Genomic DNA, 16,934 nt, shown 5'->3' on the forward strand with positions numbered 1-16,934 from the left:
TTGCCCTTATTGTTTTATGCGTTTTTTCATTTTTGATGGTCATTCTATCAAAGGTAAAATTTTCATGTATCATCGTGCTCTAGATATACCTACTTACAATCTACACAATTCAATAAAGATTGTTAATGAAAATGAACTGTCTCCTCCACATCAAACTATAAATTGCAACCTTTAGTACAAGCTAGGCCTTTCATCGAACTACAAACTTGCATTTTGTACTTTATTAGAAATCTGTAACAGTTTTTCTTGATTGGCGACCCCCTAATTGCTAAAACAAGTTGGTAACGGATAAAGACATCCAGTTATTTGAATTTACACTGCACAATTTTCCAAAGTTATATGGACCTAGTATTCGCAGAGTACACTTGAAGAACTTTTAGAACGAACCATTTGTACCTACCACGATCTGACCAATGATCCAAATGCTCTTATACGTTTGGTACCAGTGCAACAATGGAGATACTAGATACACTTAGAAGAACTTGAGATTAAATGTTTTTTAAATTGACTGAGCTTTCGTGTACAAGGCTGTGATAGTACCTACTAAAAAAAAATAGTCTGTTCACACCGACAGTGTTGAAGAGGGTTCGATGAAGTGATTGACCAATTAAAGAAGTCAACGCAGAAATACCTTTGCCATTTCTAATGGCTTTCCCTTCTATCGAAGATTTTACAGCGATTTGAGTGGTGAAGTCGTGCAAAAGGTGGAAAGTCAATACATTCAAAATTCGAACTACCTATACTTCTTATGCTTGTAGTAATAGCAAAAATTACTAGGCAAATAAGTATAACGAATGAGCGTGATTATTTATAGTCAACTTTCCATAGATATAGGCAAAAACGCAATTGGAAAAACGCAAATAGAAAACATCAAGGTTAACCGCTTTATTTCAATAAATTACTCACATTCATATAATAATTATTGTGGTGCGATATTGTAAACACACGGAGATGGAAAACGATGCACTTATCTAATTAACAATTTCATGACTGATAGATAAATGATTGTTTGATGAAATCTATTACATTACATCTGCAGTTTCATGGTCATATCATATCAATCAGGCACTTTTCAATTTTTTTGCTTGACAGTAGCTTATGGTGCTATTCTTTGTTAATTCAGATGGAAAATATTTGTCGTGGCCGACACAGATGGAAATTCTGATGAGCAAATGCCTATGGTAGGGTTAAAAGTTAAGTATGTCTCGAATTCTTATATGCAGCACATATATCATTTAAGTTGGAATATACGGAATAATATCGAGTAAATAGTTTGAGAAAAGAAATTAGCTGTATTGCTGTATAGAACGAGAAAGATCTGTGTTGGTAGACCTTCAAACTAGATGTGGGAAAAATCGATTAAATGGACCCTTCCAGGGAAAATAGTTCGACCTTCATAAGGTCGGCGAAAATATCAGGTTTTAACTACTTATACAAGATTACAACACACTGACAGGCATACATGTAAAAATTTCGATCGAGACAATGGAGACAGTGTGCTGCTTTTTCTCATCGTTGGACTGTACATACAATATACAATGAGAGCATGGGAAGTTAGCTCTTCGTTTCCAACACGTTGCAATTTTAGTCAGTTCTGGGGGTGAATTTCAATAGCACATTCGATAATTACATCATTAGGGCACTGGACTTGCATAGCGGTGGAACATTGTTAAAAAACGTTTAAAAAGATCGACGCAGTAGCTCCGTTATAATCTCGAATTCGAGATTATGGAATTCAGAACGTATACTAAGGTTAGTCGAACCAGCTCCGTTATAATTTTCTAAACCTTTGTGAACGAGGTGGGTACGAAAAATCTTGTTACAAAAAGTTTACCTATGAATTCTTAAAGGACACTTTGGCGTAACAAACGTCATGACAAATACCACGAATCCAATTTTGTTGAATAGGTATTAGCCCAGTCGTCAGGTACTTTTTGCCTAAAAATAATTCAAGGAGTTTTGATTTCTGGTGCATGGTGTAAGGTCAAGTGTCAAAAACAACATATTCATTTTGCGACCTCGAACTCCTTGCGGAAATTGTAAAAAAAATCGTGTTTTGTTGAAAAAATTGATTTTTGGCAAATATTTCGGTTCTCGTGCGTTTTAGGAAAAATATTCACCTATACAAAAATGAAGGGAACAAAATTCTCTTTAATTTATGTTCCATTCATTTTTGCTGTAAAGTTAATTGTTTCGATGCGGCGGCTCTGTAAATGTACCTAAGTACCTACTTTTCATCACATCCGCACACATTTCTGAAGGGCGCGTTTTCGTGAAGCCGTGGGCAAGCCGGTTGTACCAATTTGTTTTTAATATCGTATTATATTGTAGCTAGAATTTTAAATTCCCGACTAAGGTACTATTAAGTAAAAGCTAGCATTTTTATTTGAATAATATTTTTTTTAATCCGACCTCGACTTTTTCGCCGACACTATACTGCATTCATTATAAGAAGGTAGTAGATGGCGCTGTGATTGAAGATCGACACACACAGGAAAAATATAAAACGGCACAAAATTTGAAAAATATAAATATAAATCAAACGATATCACGCTTGGTTCTTTGAAATTGACAGCTAATGACAATTCGACAGTTTAGTTGGTAACTGAAACTTCTAAAAGACAGAATTCGTCACTCGTTTTATTTTTCAGGGTAATACTGACTCGTGTTTTAACCAATCACAGTGAAGGTCAAACTGTCCCTATGCTTTCTACCGCTACCTTCTTAAAATGAATAGCGTATAGTTTCGCCTCTGTTTAATATCTTTTCTGTGGTTAAAACTGCTTTCGTTTATTGGGCAATTAATTAATTAATTAATTAATTAATTAACCACTCATCCACATTTGATTCTATCGTCATAGTTGGAGAAGACATAGATTTGCTGGTTATACTGATGACATTAGGGGCTGCTCATCCCAACATATACTTTCTTAAACCCGGAAAAGGTAAAATGGTGCAAAAAATGTACTCTGTGCAAAGTGTACGACCACAAGACATAAAAGTGCGACAACATCTACTTGTTCTTCATGCGGTCAGCGGCTGCGACACAACTTCCGCTATCTTTAAACAAGGGAAGGCAAAATTCATCACTGTCTTTAAAAAGAGTAAGCACTTAGAGCAGTACGTCCAAGTTTTTAATGACGAAAATGCTGAGCTTGAAGCTGTCGTTGAAGCAGGGCACCGTTTTCTTTTATCATTGCACGGTGCTAAACTCGGTGCTAAACCTTCGGACACATCGTTACCGTTGCTTTTTGGAATCAATAACTAAAAGCAAAACCAATCTCGCCTTATTACCACCTACCGAAGCAGCAGCGCGCCAGCATTCTTTGAGAACTTACCACCAAGTGCAACTTTGGCGCGGTAATGAAAAACCACCTACAAACTGGGGATGGAAAATAAATGACAGTGGACTACTTCTTCCAGTTACGACTTTGCAGGCCCCCCTCGCCTGAAAAACTGCTAAAATGCATTTCGTGTAAATGCAAAAAAGGCTGTGGACCGGCCTGTGGGTGCAGGAAAACTGGATTAAAATGCAGTAACATGTGGATGCATCAACGGTGACTCTTGCGATAATGCGCAACACTTGCTTTCTGAAAATGATGATGTAGAAGATGCAGCTCCGATAACAATTATGGGCCAAATAATAGAAGAATTGGATGACGAGCAAGAATGCGAATCTAATGAGGAGAGAAGTGACGAATCAAAACCTGAAGATATTGAAAAACCAGGACCATGGAGAAAGACAAAGCGAAGGAAACTCGATTAAATTCGCTTCGTGGATTAGGCCACAGAAAACTAACGAATCAGGAACTTGTACAATTGCAATAAAAAATACTTACATTTACAGACCCGCTACATCGCAACTATAAACTTTACAGCAAAAATGAATGAGATATAAATTAAATAGAATTTAATCCCTTTCATTTTTATATAGGTGAATATTTTTCCTAAAACACACGAGAACTAAAATATTTGGCAAAAATAAATTTTTTCAACAAAACACGAGTTTTTTACCATTTCCACAGGGATTTCGAGGTCGCAAAATGAATATGTTGTATTTGACACTTTACCTTACACCATACACAAGAAATCAAAACTCCTTGAATTATTTTTAGGTAGAACCCCTTTTATTGCTCTGACGACTGGACTATATTGAAGTCGTAAGCTTCAAGAAGTAGTTTTGTTGAAATATTTAAATAGTACCTACGTATTATACAAAAGTCTTAAGAAACAAACCACATAATGAAAATTGAATAATTAGTGGAATTAGATGGAGTCGAGGGGGAAAGTACTGCCTGAAATTTGTACAATAAAATACCCTTTCTAACAAAATAAAATACCTAAAAATACTTCCAAATGCCCTTAAATACCCAAAAATGTAATCGTAAGTGCTGCTGCGTTGGTCTCCGCAAGACATGCAAGTGCGGAAAAGCAAACATGCCGTGCACAGCACGTCGCTCTCGCTAGTGCAATAATTTCAGTTTTCACTGCCCTCAACATTGTAGTGAGGAAAAAATTGTGTACGAATTCAAGCCTCTGAGAAAATGGCAAAATATCTATGTTCAGAGGTTCGAATCCTTATAAAAAGTGTTCCCTCTCGCAGTGTTAACCCTTCGGAAATTACTTCTTGGGGTCTTGGGAAGTTTCATTCAAAATTTAGTGCTTGTACTGGTAAATACAATCTAAAAATTGTACATTAAGCGACCTCATTATAATACGCAATCTTCAGCGCCATCCGATGCGTAATCCAAATTCTTTCGTTACTTCTCGCATTGCTTTTTATTAGAGAACATTCTTGAAATACCTTTGTAGTACCTATTAAATACACAAATAATATCCATATAAACAGCTAAAATGCCTAAAAATATACAAAACTACCCAAAAATACCTGACAAATTAAAAAATACATATCTACAGCTTGTGCAATAAATACCTCAGTGGTTTCCTGATCCTCGGATGGAGTTGAGGAACAACTTTTAATTCACAAATGTCGATCTACTCGTAGAACGTAAATCGCTGAAGAACTTTCGTGGTGAATACCAAACAATGTGACAACATGTAATTGACAAAAGTAATGATCGCCAAATAGGTAAATCCTGCAGCATACGCAGCCAAAATTTGAGGAAATGCGAACCGACAAGACCTCCTCCTTGAGTAGTTTACTTATTATACGATGATTACTTTTGTCAATGACCGTACCCATTCACCTGTATATCCGTAAGGCGAAAATTAATGAAAATGGCTTAAAATCGGCAAGTCCACATCAGTATCTCAAAATTGTTGTAACAATTTTTGATGTTTTCTACTTTTCACTTCCACATGCACAACCTCGTCGTAGTCGCGACCAGTCGTATTGCCTTCTGGTTGGTGTCAAGAGGCCCCCAGACTAAAAGCACAGATTTAAACACTCAGTCACCATCAGAAGTAAGGGAAGTCTACAAATTGTTATAATAAGTTTGTAGTACAATTTACACTAAGTATCTATACTTACTAAATTTGGTGACCTGAAAGACGATCACCAATATCCAAAACGCAATATATGATAGGGAAAAATTTGTCGACTCACAAAACTGATATACAATTTTTTAAATCTAAATGCTAAATTAAAAAAACACAAAAACTAGAATTTTCTAACAAGAAATAAGAATATTCAAATTAAATATAAAAACGGCGTACTGAGGTTTCCAGAAATTTTTATTTTTTAGTCGATATAAATCAGTAGACAGGCTACCACAAAATGTAGAAAGTCGACTTGTTTTACATCGACAGAAAAACAAAAATTTCTGAAAAATTCTTTCCACAGATTCGCTTAATCTAATCAAGTTAGCGCAACTTTTTTTACCTCTGGCAGCTCCTCCGGCCATAATTTTTTAGAAATTTTCATTTTTTAATTGAAGCCATTTTCGTCGAGTTTTAGGAGACCTTTGCTACATTCTTTGGTATTGTTTCGCTTAAGATAATCAAAGTAGCGTAATTTTTCTCACGCCTGGCAGCCCTTCCGGCAATAATCTTTCACAAATTTCCATATTTCAATCGATGCAAAAACAAGTTGACTTTCTATGAATTTTTGATGCAAGATTATAAGTCTTTGCTAAATTTGTTGTATCCACTGTTTCGCTTCATATAATCAAATAGCGCAATTCAGTTCTGGCGTTTTCTTCAGCGCAAGGTGAATTATTCTTCAACAATGCACGTTCATAGTTAATCATTTTTAGCGCGTTTTTGAAAGAAAATAGCGCTGATACAGGGTGTTAATTAATTGAGTGCCGATAATACATGGTGTGAGTATATCAACGTGTCCTATACTTAATAAATAAAATTGTCAGTTCAAACCCCGTACGGACGTCACTGGTCTAAAAAAATCTTGTACGTCAAAAAATGCTCCTTAATGATGAAAAGGTGTGCACAAAATTTCATAAAAATATCTCAAGAATAATAAAACATTATGATAAAAAAACTCACTTTTTTCTTAAAATTTTAACACCCCATAGCTTAAAAACTAAGAGGTTTAGGACATTATGTTGATATAAACTTTTCTCCTTAAAATCACCCGAGGATTCACATCCTGTATTATCGGCACCCAATTAATTAACACCCTGTATATTCACTTTGGCTGTTCGGTCGGTCGGTCGGTCATATAACTCTTGAAGGAATCATCGTAGAATGCTCGAGTTTGAAGCATTAGCTTTGTCACAATTCTTTGCAGGCAGGTTATATTTATAAAATGAGTTTGCTAATAAAACCTCGATCCGAAATCGGACATTTTTCGCGTCTAAATTTTTGTACTCATTTGGCATGGATTCATTTTCACTTGGTGTTGTCAAGATTAACTTTGTCCTATCGGCTCTAGGCATAATCTCCCTCTGACGCTTTATTTAAACTCTCAGTCCGGTTGCACCGTCTCCATCTCTCATGTACTAGGAATCTCAGCGGGATTGTACACGCGATCACGAAAAAAGGTCTTTAGTGTTCACTGTTCGATGGGCAGAGGCTTTCCGCAGCGCGATCTTTTGCTGCACCCTATCTAACGTTTTTCTGACCGTCCAGGTGCCTACCTAGTACCCATCCTCCTACACTCCGCATCCGTACAGTATTACATTGTTGACAGTCGTTGCAGAACCCTTCTCTTCCCTTCCCTAATCGTGGTATTTGTTTGTTGGATATAAAATGGACACACATGGACCTGAAATATTTCATTTCTGAAGAATACCCCTCTTTGGATTTTGGAAATCTTCTCTTGGATGTAAACATTTTTTTTTATTTAGTCAATGCTAGACTGGAAAAGTGGGTATATTTGAGTTATGTGCATACCAGCAGCTCCTAAACTAAGCGCACCTCTCATTCCGCTGCTCATTTGATCTTTCTTTGTATCACAGTATTGTATGTATCAAATCAAAAATTTTTTGCAAGCTCAACGGACTGGAACTATACTTATTATTCCAGTGCAAGGGCCACTTCTTTATTTTGTGTATTTTACTTTATTTCAATTTATTAAATTCACGATTCTAAAATGTTATTGTTTATTGCATATAAAATAGACGCCTACGAGGGAAAGATCACCCTAGAAAGGGAGCAAGATTATGGACGTTTCATAATTCCTTGGGTTTCCATTGTTTATTCATTCAAATTTAAATTTGGAAATGTCGAGGACATTACATTTGATACTGAGATTATTAAAATAACATTATTGAAGCACTGAGAGACTTGGACTTCTAGACATTGAACATTTGGACTTTACAGACTGTGTCCAATATAAGGATATCTATCATGGGGATCTCCGAAGCCGTAGAAGCATTTTTGATTACAAATGGAAAATTTCTTCGATAGGTATCTGCACGAGTGCACCATCCTGTTGAAACTGATAGCTTCTAACTATTGTTTTTTTTTTGTGTCTTGTACATCCTTGTATTCATAATGCTACTCAATACAGGATGGACCGGGTCATATGAAAAATAAAGTTGATGGTTATTTCACCGAAACGGAACGTTGTATTGATAATCTTTCAACGGTATCTTGTAGAGCTAAAGAAGTGGCAATGAGAAAATGTTTTTTAATTTTTTTTGTATCTGTTCAAATATAATCAGAAACAAATAAAAACAAACTCGGCAACTCTGGCATATCTTCGGAAGTAATCAGAATTTTCAGGCTAACTGTTTAATTGCGCATCTTTTCTCTAATTTGACCATCGTCGTAGCTTCTATGTTTTCGGAGATCACCATGGTGGATCGTTATTTTATAGACACAGTGTATAAAGTCCAGGACAGTAAGTATTCCGTTTGATACCGAAACTGATTTCTAAAATACCGAAAAGGTGCGTACCATTGGGCTCCGTCCATCATTAGATTTTTCAGTCATTCTACCTGTTCGAAATGATTTAAGAATTTCACCAAAAGCCATGTTGTTGCATGTTCTATAATTGCTTTCTTCATAGCATATATTGTTCCAAGTTCTTTAAATGAATGCCCGTTTTCACTCGTTTTCCTTGTGGCCTATCAACAAATTGCTATTGTTCGATATGGGATGAAATACTCGACTTAATTTCACTAAAATACACTACCTACAATTCCACAATTCTTTGAATGTTGGTTTGAATTTTTGGAATCACAGTGAAACCCAGAATGGAATTGCATCCAATAACTTCTCAAAAATTATTCGTGTACCTACCTCCCTTTAGTACAGGTAATATAAACACTCATTTTAATACATTGTTATCTGTTTGTTCTTTGTACCATAGTATTTTATTTGTTTTTGTTGTGTTAAGTACCTACTATACAGCCTCTATTATCTTTACCAAGTGTTATGTAAGATTACATTTCCAGTTCTTTAGAGAAGAGTTTGCCAATGACTTGGTATAGCATGTTATATGACTGCTGTCGTTTAGTAGGGGGAGGATCAAGTTGAAGTTTTGCCAAATATACTTAGTTTTAGCACATTCTCCCAAATAGATCGTAGTAAAAGTAACACATTTTGTACATGTTCCTAAAGGAAACTAGAATATTGGGAAAATACAGACAATACTTCTTTTTATGATTACTTTAAGTTAACTTAGTAAAATGTCTGATACTAGTGTGATTATTTCACACAAATAAATTAACAACGAGCGATCTCCCTATTACCTACATCACAGTTTTGGAAATTGGGATTTGTGGATTCTCTGTCCCGCGGCATTTTTTGCATACCTACTGAAAATCTGGGCTTTGAACATTGTATAAACATTTTTTGTGCTACAACGAGATACTGTGTTGTACCAAGTTTTCAGCTTTGAATTTGTAGCCAACAGTCAGCGACAGATCCCATGATAATAACGGGTTTGATTCATTTCATCCTATGGGTAAAAAGAGCAGTCTCTCAAATCAAATCATTCTCGTTAGACTACTGTATGATCCTTATGATGCATAAACTTGTCTTAAAATTAGGCTATTTTCAATCGTGGGTAATTGATAGATGGGTTACTTCAGCCATCTTATTATAACAAAGCGTGTTTTCCGCATCTCTAAGATTTTAACACGCAATATACGATTGAATTAATGTGCCTAACGTTAAAAAATATTTATTTTTTCCTTAAAATCTAGTTCTAAAACGAAATTAGCTACTCGAAACACTTTGCCGCTTTTCACTCTTCGGCCTCGTTTTTTTATCGGGTTTCTCAGACTCGTCTCTGTCGGGTCCGGCTACGGCCGTAGCCTCGGGACTTGCAACGGCCACTCCCCTAACGCCAACGAGAGCTGTACCTCGGGGTCCGGCGCTGGCAACGCCGCCTTTGCCCGATAAAGCTAAAGCGGAAGGCTTAGCTTGCGATAGAGACGGTTCGTCTTCCTCTTTTGCGATAGGCTTTTCTGCCATCTTTTTGAGCTCCTCGATTGGCCTAGCTTCGATTGTCACAGTGTCGTCATCTTCTTTTCGCTGGTCATCCAGAGCGATTATGAAGGGGTAGCGAACTGGTCCGTGGAAGGCGCCGTGCGGCGATGGGACTGGAAGGTTCTTACCAGCACGCGAGGGTTGGGGCGCTAGAGGGATAACTAACGCCGCGACAGGCGCTTGTGGTTGATTCTGACTTTGGTAAGGCACCAATGGTATAGCTTCTCTAAAATCCGCAACGTTATTTAACGATATGTAGTTTTCGCTTGGTTTTGCCACGGATTGGAAAGCGTATTCTGGCTTCTCAAATTGAGGCAGAAACTGTAGGTGATGATATATCGGCTGTTGCGGGTGGTGAACTTGGCGTGGAATTTGGGGTTCTGGTATGTTCGAGAATAACGTATTTCCGTTCAATATGAAGAATTGCTGTCCTGGCTTCAGAATAGGTCGGGCAGGGAAGGCCTTCTTGGGGAAGAAGTTTGGCACCTTCTCCCCTTCCGCCAAATCGTCCTGCTCGCCAGCGGACACGGGCTCGTCGAAGGTTTCGATCCTTTCGGGTTGCGCTAAAAAAAGTTTGTGTTAGAAACACGCGCACTTGCTTATTTATTGTATGTAATTGTTACTCGTGTCCGATTATGTAATTCGGCTGTCTATTGTGTTAGACACGCGACTTAACTGTGACCTATTTTCGGGATTGTCGTAACTGTAATTAATGCTTTTAAGGTATTAGTTTAACAAATGTGTGTAATTTAAACAATTTATGACCTAAGCTTATACCTAAATTATATTTTCAGATTCTCCATCACTTTTAATTTGTTACCTATATTGTTATATAACACCGATCAAAGAACACGGAACTGTAACGGGCAAATGATATAGAGATAATCACAAAAAATGGCCCTATTCTCATTATATTCCGCAATGAACGACGTACCCAAATTGTATATTGCACATACAATACCTACTTGTCGTGTACATGCTATAGATTGGGTTGGAACATTACAGCTCCAAGATCCAGGGAGATCGATAGATAAACCTGGGTCAGTTTTGGATTAGTTATTATTTATCTGCCAGGGCCTCAAACCTGAAATTTTCATGACATGACAATGATTGGCATTGGACAGTGAACTTGTGCATACGATTTTTTTTACCCCAATGAAAAAATCATACCAAAGAGTACTCTTATATGATAATATGAGGATAAAGAGTTGTAACTTTTATAATAATCTTTGAAACATACTGGAAAAAATCATTTTAAAAATAACAAACATGTCTTAGAAGCTATATTCGGTAGACTCGGAGATTAACCTAATATGTATTATAATTTTCAAAATACTGGAAAAATCTTTAAAACAACAATTTTGAAACTTAAAATAATTCAACTACGTTTTGGACAACAATCTGCACCCTCGGGATTAAAACACACACTTTAGTCCCTCGGTATATAATATACTATTTTCTACTGTCAAAAAAACCTGTCATTTTCTGACGGATTTCGAAACGCGAAGTAGTAGATTTTTAAACGGTTAATTAATAAGTAAGGTTGCTCTTGACAACGAAACCGTCAACAATTAAAAATAGTATTTCGCACACATGACAAAATTGAACTTAAACAGCAAATTTAATTAACAATCGGTTCAGTTGTAGAAAAAATATTGTATATGTTACCGGCAAACTGCGAAATCCGGCATTTTGCAAAATCCCTAGGCATTTTATAACGCTAGCGCGATGTTATTTCGCGCTCCTGTTATATAAGTAACTATTAGTGAAACTGAGCATAATTTTTCGAACTTTGTTAGCGTTTTTTAAGGGATGATACGTATAGATTTATGACGAGTCAGAATATTTTAACTGTTCCTATTTAATCATCTCTTAAATTACCTCGATCGCCCGCATTACGTTCCCTGAGAAAACCGACTAAGTTTGAACATTATTTTTAGTAGAACTTAGCATAATTGTTCGAACTTTATTAGCGTTTTTTAAGGGATGATACGAATAGATTTATGATGAGTCAGAATATTTCAACTGTTCCCACGCAATCATCCCTTAAATTACCTCGATCGCCCGCATTACGTTCCCTGACAAAACCGGCTAAGTTTGAAAATCATTTTTAGTGGACCTGAGCATTATTTTTCGAACGTTGTTAACGTTTTTTAAGGGATGATACGTATAGATTTATGATGAGTCAGAATATTTCAACTGTTCCCATCTAATCATCCCTTAAGTTACCTCGATCGCCCGCATTACGTTCCCTGAGAAAACCGACTAAGTTTGAAAAATATTTTTAGGGGAACTGAGCATAATTTTTCGAACTTTGCTAGGCGTTTTTTAAGAGATGATACGTATAGATTTATGACGAGTCAGAATATTTCAACTGCTCCCATCTAATCATCCCTTAAATGATCTCGATCGCCCGCATTACGTTCCCTGAGAAAACCGACTAAGTTTGAACATTATTTTTAGTAGAACTGAGCATAATTGTTCGAACTTTATTAGCGTTTCTTAAGGGATGATACGTATAGATTTATGGCGAGTCAGAATATTTCAACTGTTCCCATCTAATCATCCCTTAAATGATCTCGATCGCCCGCATTACGTTCCCTGAGAAAACCGACTAAGTTTGAACATTATTTTTAGTAGAACTGAGCATAATTGTTCGAACTTTATTAGCGTTTCTTAAGGGATGATACGTATAGATTGTAATCAATTTTAATAGTTATTAACAATCCTACCTAAGTATCCCTTAATCGTTTCGATCGTCCGGCATACGTCCCCGTGAAAGAGACTGGTTGAAAATTTTTTAGTAGAACTGAGCATAATTGTTCGAACTTTATTAGCGTTTCTTAAGGGATGATACGTATAGATTTATGGCGAGTCAGAATATTTCAACTGTTCCCATCTAATCATCCCTTAAATGATCTCGATCGCCCGCATTACGTTCCCTGAGAAAACCGACTAAGTTTGAACATTATTTTTAGTAGAACTGAGCATAATTGTTCGAACTTTATTAGCGTTTCTTAAGGGATGATACGTATAGATTTATGGCGAGTCAGAATATTTCAACTGTTCCCATCTAATCATCCCTTAAATGATCTCGATCGCCCGCATTACGTTCCCTGAGAAAACCGACTAAGTTTGAACATTATTTTTAGTAGAATTGAGCATAATTTTTCGCACTTTATTAGCGTTTTGTAAGGGATGATACGTGTAGATTTGTTATCAATTTTAATATATTAACAATTCCTACCTAAGTATCCCTTAATTCGTTTCGATCGTCCACATTACGTTCCCCGTGAAAAGAGACTGAGTTTGAAATTTTTTTTAGCGGAACTGAGCTTAATTTTTCGAACTTTATTAACCTTGGTTTAGGGATGATACGTATAGATGTATGATGAGTCAGAATATTTCAACTGCTCCCATCTAATCATCCCTTAAATGATCTCGATCGCCCGCATTACGTTCCCTGAGAAAACCGACTAAGTTTGAACATTATTTTTAGTAGAACTGAGCATAATTGTTCGAACTTTATTAGCGTTTCTTAAGGGATGATACGTATAGATTTATGGCGAGTCAGAATATTTCAACTGTTCCCATCTAATCATCCCTTAAATGATCTCGATCGCCCGCATTACGTTCCCTGAGAAAACCGACTAAGTTTGAACATTATTTTTAGTAGAACTGAGCATAATTGTTCGAACTTTATTAGCGTTTCTTAAGGGATGATACGTATAGATTTATGGCGAGTCAGAATATTTCAACTGTTCCCATCTAATCATCCCTTAAATGATCTCGATCGCCCGCATTACGTTCCCTGAGAAAACCGACTAAGTTTGAACATTATTTTTAGTAGAACTGAGCATAATTGTTCGAACTTTATTAGCGTTTCTTAAGGGATGATACGTATAGATTTATGATGAGTCAGAATATTTCAACTGTTCCCATCTAATCATCCCTTAAATTACCTCGATCGCCCACATCACGTTCCCTGAGAAAACTGACTAAGTTTGAAAATTATTTTTGGTAGAACTGAGCATAATTTTTCGAACTTTGTTAGCGTTTTGTAAGGGATGATACGTGTAGATTTGTTATCAATTTGAATGTTTCGTTTTAATGTTTTTTTAAATCTGCAACAATTTAAATTCGAGTTACATTAATATGGCATAATCGTAAACGGCTGACGCTTGTTTAATCTATTCACATAGGACTTTTTACATTTACGTAGTTTCCCTAATTGTTGTCATTGTATTTAAAATGTTAATTGCGTTTAATGTTGCTATTCAAGATTTTATTACTGAGAAATTTACAGCGAAACTACTGAGCCATTCCCTTAAAATTTTCCGTTCGAATATATAACACCAAGAAAATTTTGAAACCGTATTTCTGGTTGATTTGTCTTCGGTATTTATGAATTTTTCGGATCGATTCGGAATTTTGTCCGATCACAACAAAATTGGTGTGGAAATTACATACTTGATTGAGACTGGTACACTTGAGATGGTATTGCAATTATAAATTTACGTAAGTAATTTATTTTTAAATAAATTGCCATTTATAAACAATAATTTATTATAATTTACACTAATAGTAGCCCATTGCCACAAATAACTAACAATACAATTGTTGCCAATTGCCACCTGAATTGTCGATTGCCACTTATAAATAAAGTTGATCAATTGTTAATTACAATTGACTAATATTTGCAATTTCAGAAATGTTACTATTGCCTTTGAGACGAATCCGTATCTCAATTAATATTCAATTCCGAGGCAACAAAATTTTCAACAATTTTGTTAGGCATAGTAAACTTACTGCCGAAAACATTTATTTACCGTCAAATTTAAGTCCAGTTTAAGATTAAATATCCATGGCAAGTACAGTTGACTTTGACTTGTGCTTAATCATAAGTTTAGCCTAAATTGTATGATGCACAAGGCTATTAATTGTCCAGGGCAGTTGTCATTCAAAATGCAATTTGCATTTGACTTGACTATACTTATTAGGACTTTTTAGTTAAATGATCTAAAAATACTCTGATTATGGTCAGGGCCGGCTCAAAAAAAGTTAAACAACAGTAACAGATAGTGAAATAGAGCTTTCAATAGAATTATTGTCATAATTCATTACCGTACAAATTGCACACCATTGAGGCATTGCAACAGGAAACAATTTTTTTTGCATTTACACAAAGACTGTCATTCTAGAAAAAACTTTCGCCTAAAATTTTCCATTATAATAATATTTGTACCGCTTTCGATTAGTCACAAAAAAGTTTTTCGGAAAACGCACCTATTAAACATTTGGGTTAGTATAAAAATTGAACCAGAAAACGATTAGAAGATTTATTTACAAAAGAATTGACAACATGTGGTAAGGATGGTTACGGATTTAGATACCCCAAGGATGGACGGCCACAGAAAACGTCTATCGGATTACACTGCGTTTTTTACCTACAAGAAACACATATAGGTGCGGTTGCTTTAAAATGATTTACATAAAAAATACACCTACTCGGTGTTTACTAATTGTAGCAAATCATTATGGAAATGGAGAGATGATTTGTGACGCAGATGGGAGCGCGAGATCATTCTACGCACTAGTTCGTACCTGACTGATAGAAGGGCTTTCCGGTTATGGTCGGTGGATGATTACCAGCTAAATCTGGCACTTCTTCGGCGTCCTTTTCGATCGGTGGAATATGCGCCGGTTTGGGGTAGCCAGCTTGAAAGACGGGCGTCTGTGGGAATCCCAGGCCTGGCGAGGGTTGGGGTATCAAAAAGTTGCCGGGTGGTGGTGATCCGGGTCTGTACAGGAATTGCTGCCCGGGTAGCGCACCTCCTCCATAGTAAACAATGGGGGGCTGACCACTGTAAAAACAAATACCATGCTTTACGAAGGTGATAAACCCGCAGATGAACTGAATAATAATTAGAAAAATGTTGTCATTTATATTACAAACGTTACCTGATTTTATTTACAATGAAATTATGACCTTTGCTTCTAGGTTGCTTGCAAATTGTTATTACTGGCGTGCGTTAAACAATCCGGAGATCAATAAAGAAATTGCGTAACGAACATTGTCATTTACTCTCAATTCACTTTCACACTAATTTATGGATATAAAGACATATAACTTACACGCAAAATTTGGAAAGTGGAAAATTATAGTTGTTAATAATATTGTATAAGCGCGGTTAATGATGGGTTGAAGACCGGAAACTTGGCGACTTACCCGGGGTAAAATTGTTTGCTGGGATCGTAGCCGAGACCGGGATATCCGAACTGGTAAATTTGGGGCGAGTAACCCATCAAAGGAGGGCCCATCGGTAAGGACTGTTTGGCCGAAGGGCCCAAGTCCGATCTTCCAGATTGTGCCACCACTGCGGCTACCAACACCGGCACTACTACCATTAAACGCGCTGAGAACATTTCGTCTAAAACAAAATTCACAACTTGAATACCTAAAAAAGGATTACTACGCATAAATTAGCAAAAATTAAATTCGAGATAAGATCTCTATGTAAAAGTGAAATACATTTTAGTGGCTCTATAAATTTATAAAACAATAATCATAAAAATGCAGTTACCGTTACAAGAGAAATTAATTGGGCTTACCGGAGGTACTAATACTTGTCACAACAGTAAGAGAGTACCTTCTCCAGAGGCGCAACGACCTCTCTTATACTACCACCAGGTAGGGAGGAGCCCAATGCCAAAGACTTCCAATAATTTGTTTTGAAGATTCATATGTTAGGTTTTATTTAAAAAAATTACGATGCATCGCACGAGTTTCAATTCCCTGAATGTGATAACATGCATTTCGTGCGTTACGGTTGATAAAATACCAAAATTTCGAAATTTCCTCGTTTTACTATGACAAGTTCGCGAATTTTACCACATTTTTCCCCTCAATGTGCACATGGAAATACCTGCGGAATTGATCTTTTTTTGCAATTCATTGTATGAAAATTAACGATGACAAATGAATATAACACAACCTTCAACTATGAGATGATCCTTATAGTGTGACAAGATTATAGAATTATTTAAATTACATTATGCTAATCAAATTGTGTCGA

At 36.2% G+C, this 16,934-nt stretch overlaps 1 protein-coding gene across 2 annotated transcripts; it reads right to left on the reverse strand.

The window, feature by feature from the left end:
• Nucleotides 1–9,534: 9,534 nt before the first annotated feature.
• Nucleotides 9,535–16,618, reverse strand: LOC116168353 (WAS/WASL-interacting protein family member 1-like). Of its 2 annotated transcripts, none has more exons than XM_031484137.1 (4): nucleotides 16,471–16,618; nucleotides 16,088–16,289; nucleotides 15,463–15,722; nucleotides 9,535–10,421 (listed from the first exon to the last, which is right to left on the reverse strand). In XM_031484137.1, the coding sequence occupies exons 2-4, from the start codon at nucleotides 16,282–16,284 to the stop codon at nucleotides 9,586–9,588; spliced, it is 1,293 nt and encodes a 430-aa protein (XP_031339997.1). In that variant the 5' UTR covers nucleotides 16,285–16,289; nucleotides 16,471–16,618; the 3' UTR covers nucleotides 9,535–9,585. The 2 variants fall into 2 exon arrangements, with proteins under 2 accessions (XP_031339997.1, XP_031339998.1); XM_031484138.1 differs by having other exon boundaries at nucleotides 16,443–16,575.
• Nucleotides 16,619–16,934: the final 316 nt, after the last annotated feature.

The sequence above is a fragment of the Photinus pyralis genome, unplaced genomic scaffold (genome assembly GCF_008802855.1).
Source record: "Photinus pyralis isolate 1611_PpyrPB1 unplaced genomic scaffold, Ppyr1.3 Ppyr1.4_LG4, whole genome shotgun sequence".
Lineage (NCBI taxonomy): Eukaryota > Metazoa > Arthropoda > Insecta > Coleoptera > Lampyridae > Photinus > Photinus pyralis.

Bases quoted from the DNA above. Each gene is read 5' to 3' on its own strand.
- LOC116168353 (XM_031484137.1), bottom strand. From the start codon at position 16,284: ATGTTCTCAGCGCGTTTAATGGTAGTAGTGCCGGTGTTGGTAGCCGCA. The intron at 15,723-16,087 runs GTAAGTCGCCAA...TTGTTTTTACAG, and splicing joins AGCAAACAATTTTACCCCGG to TGGTCAGCCCCCCATTGTTT. The intron at 10,422-15,462 runs GTACGAACTAGT...AACTTTTTTTAG, and splicing joins AAAGCCCTTCTATCAGTCAG to CGCAACCCGAAAGGATCGAA.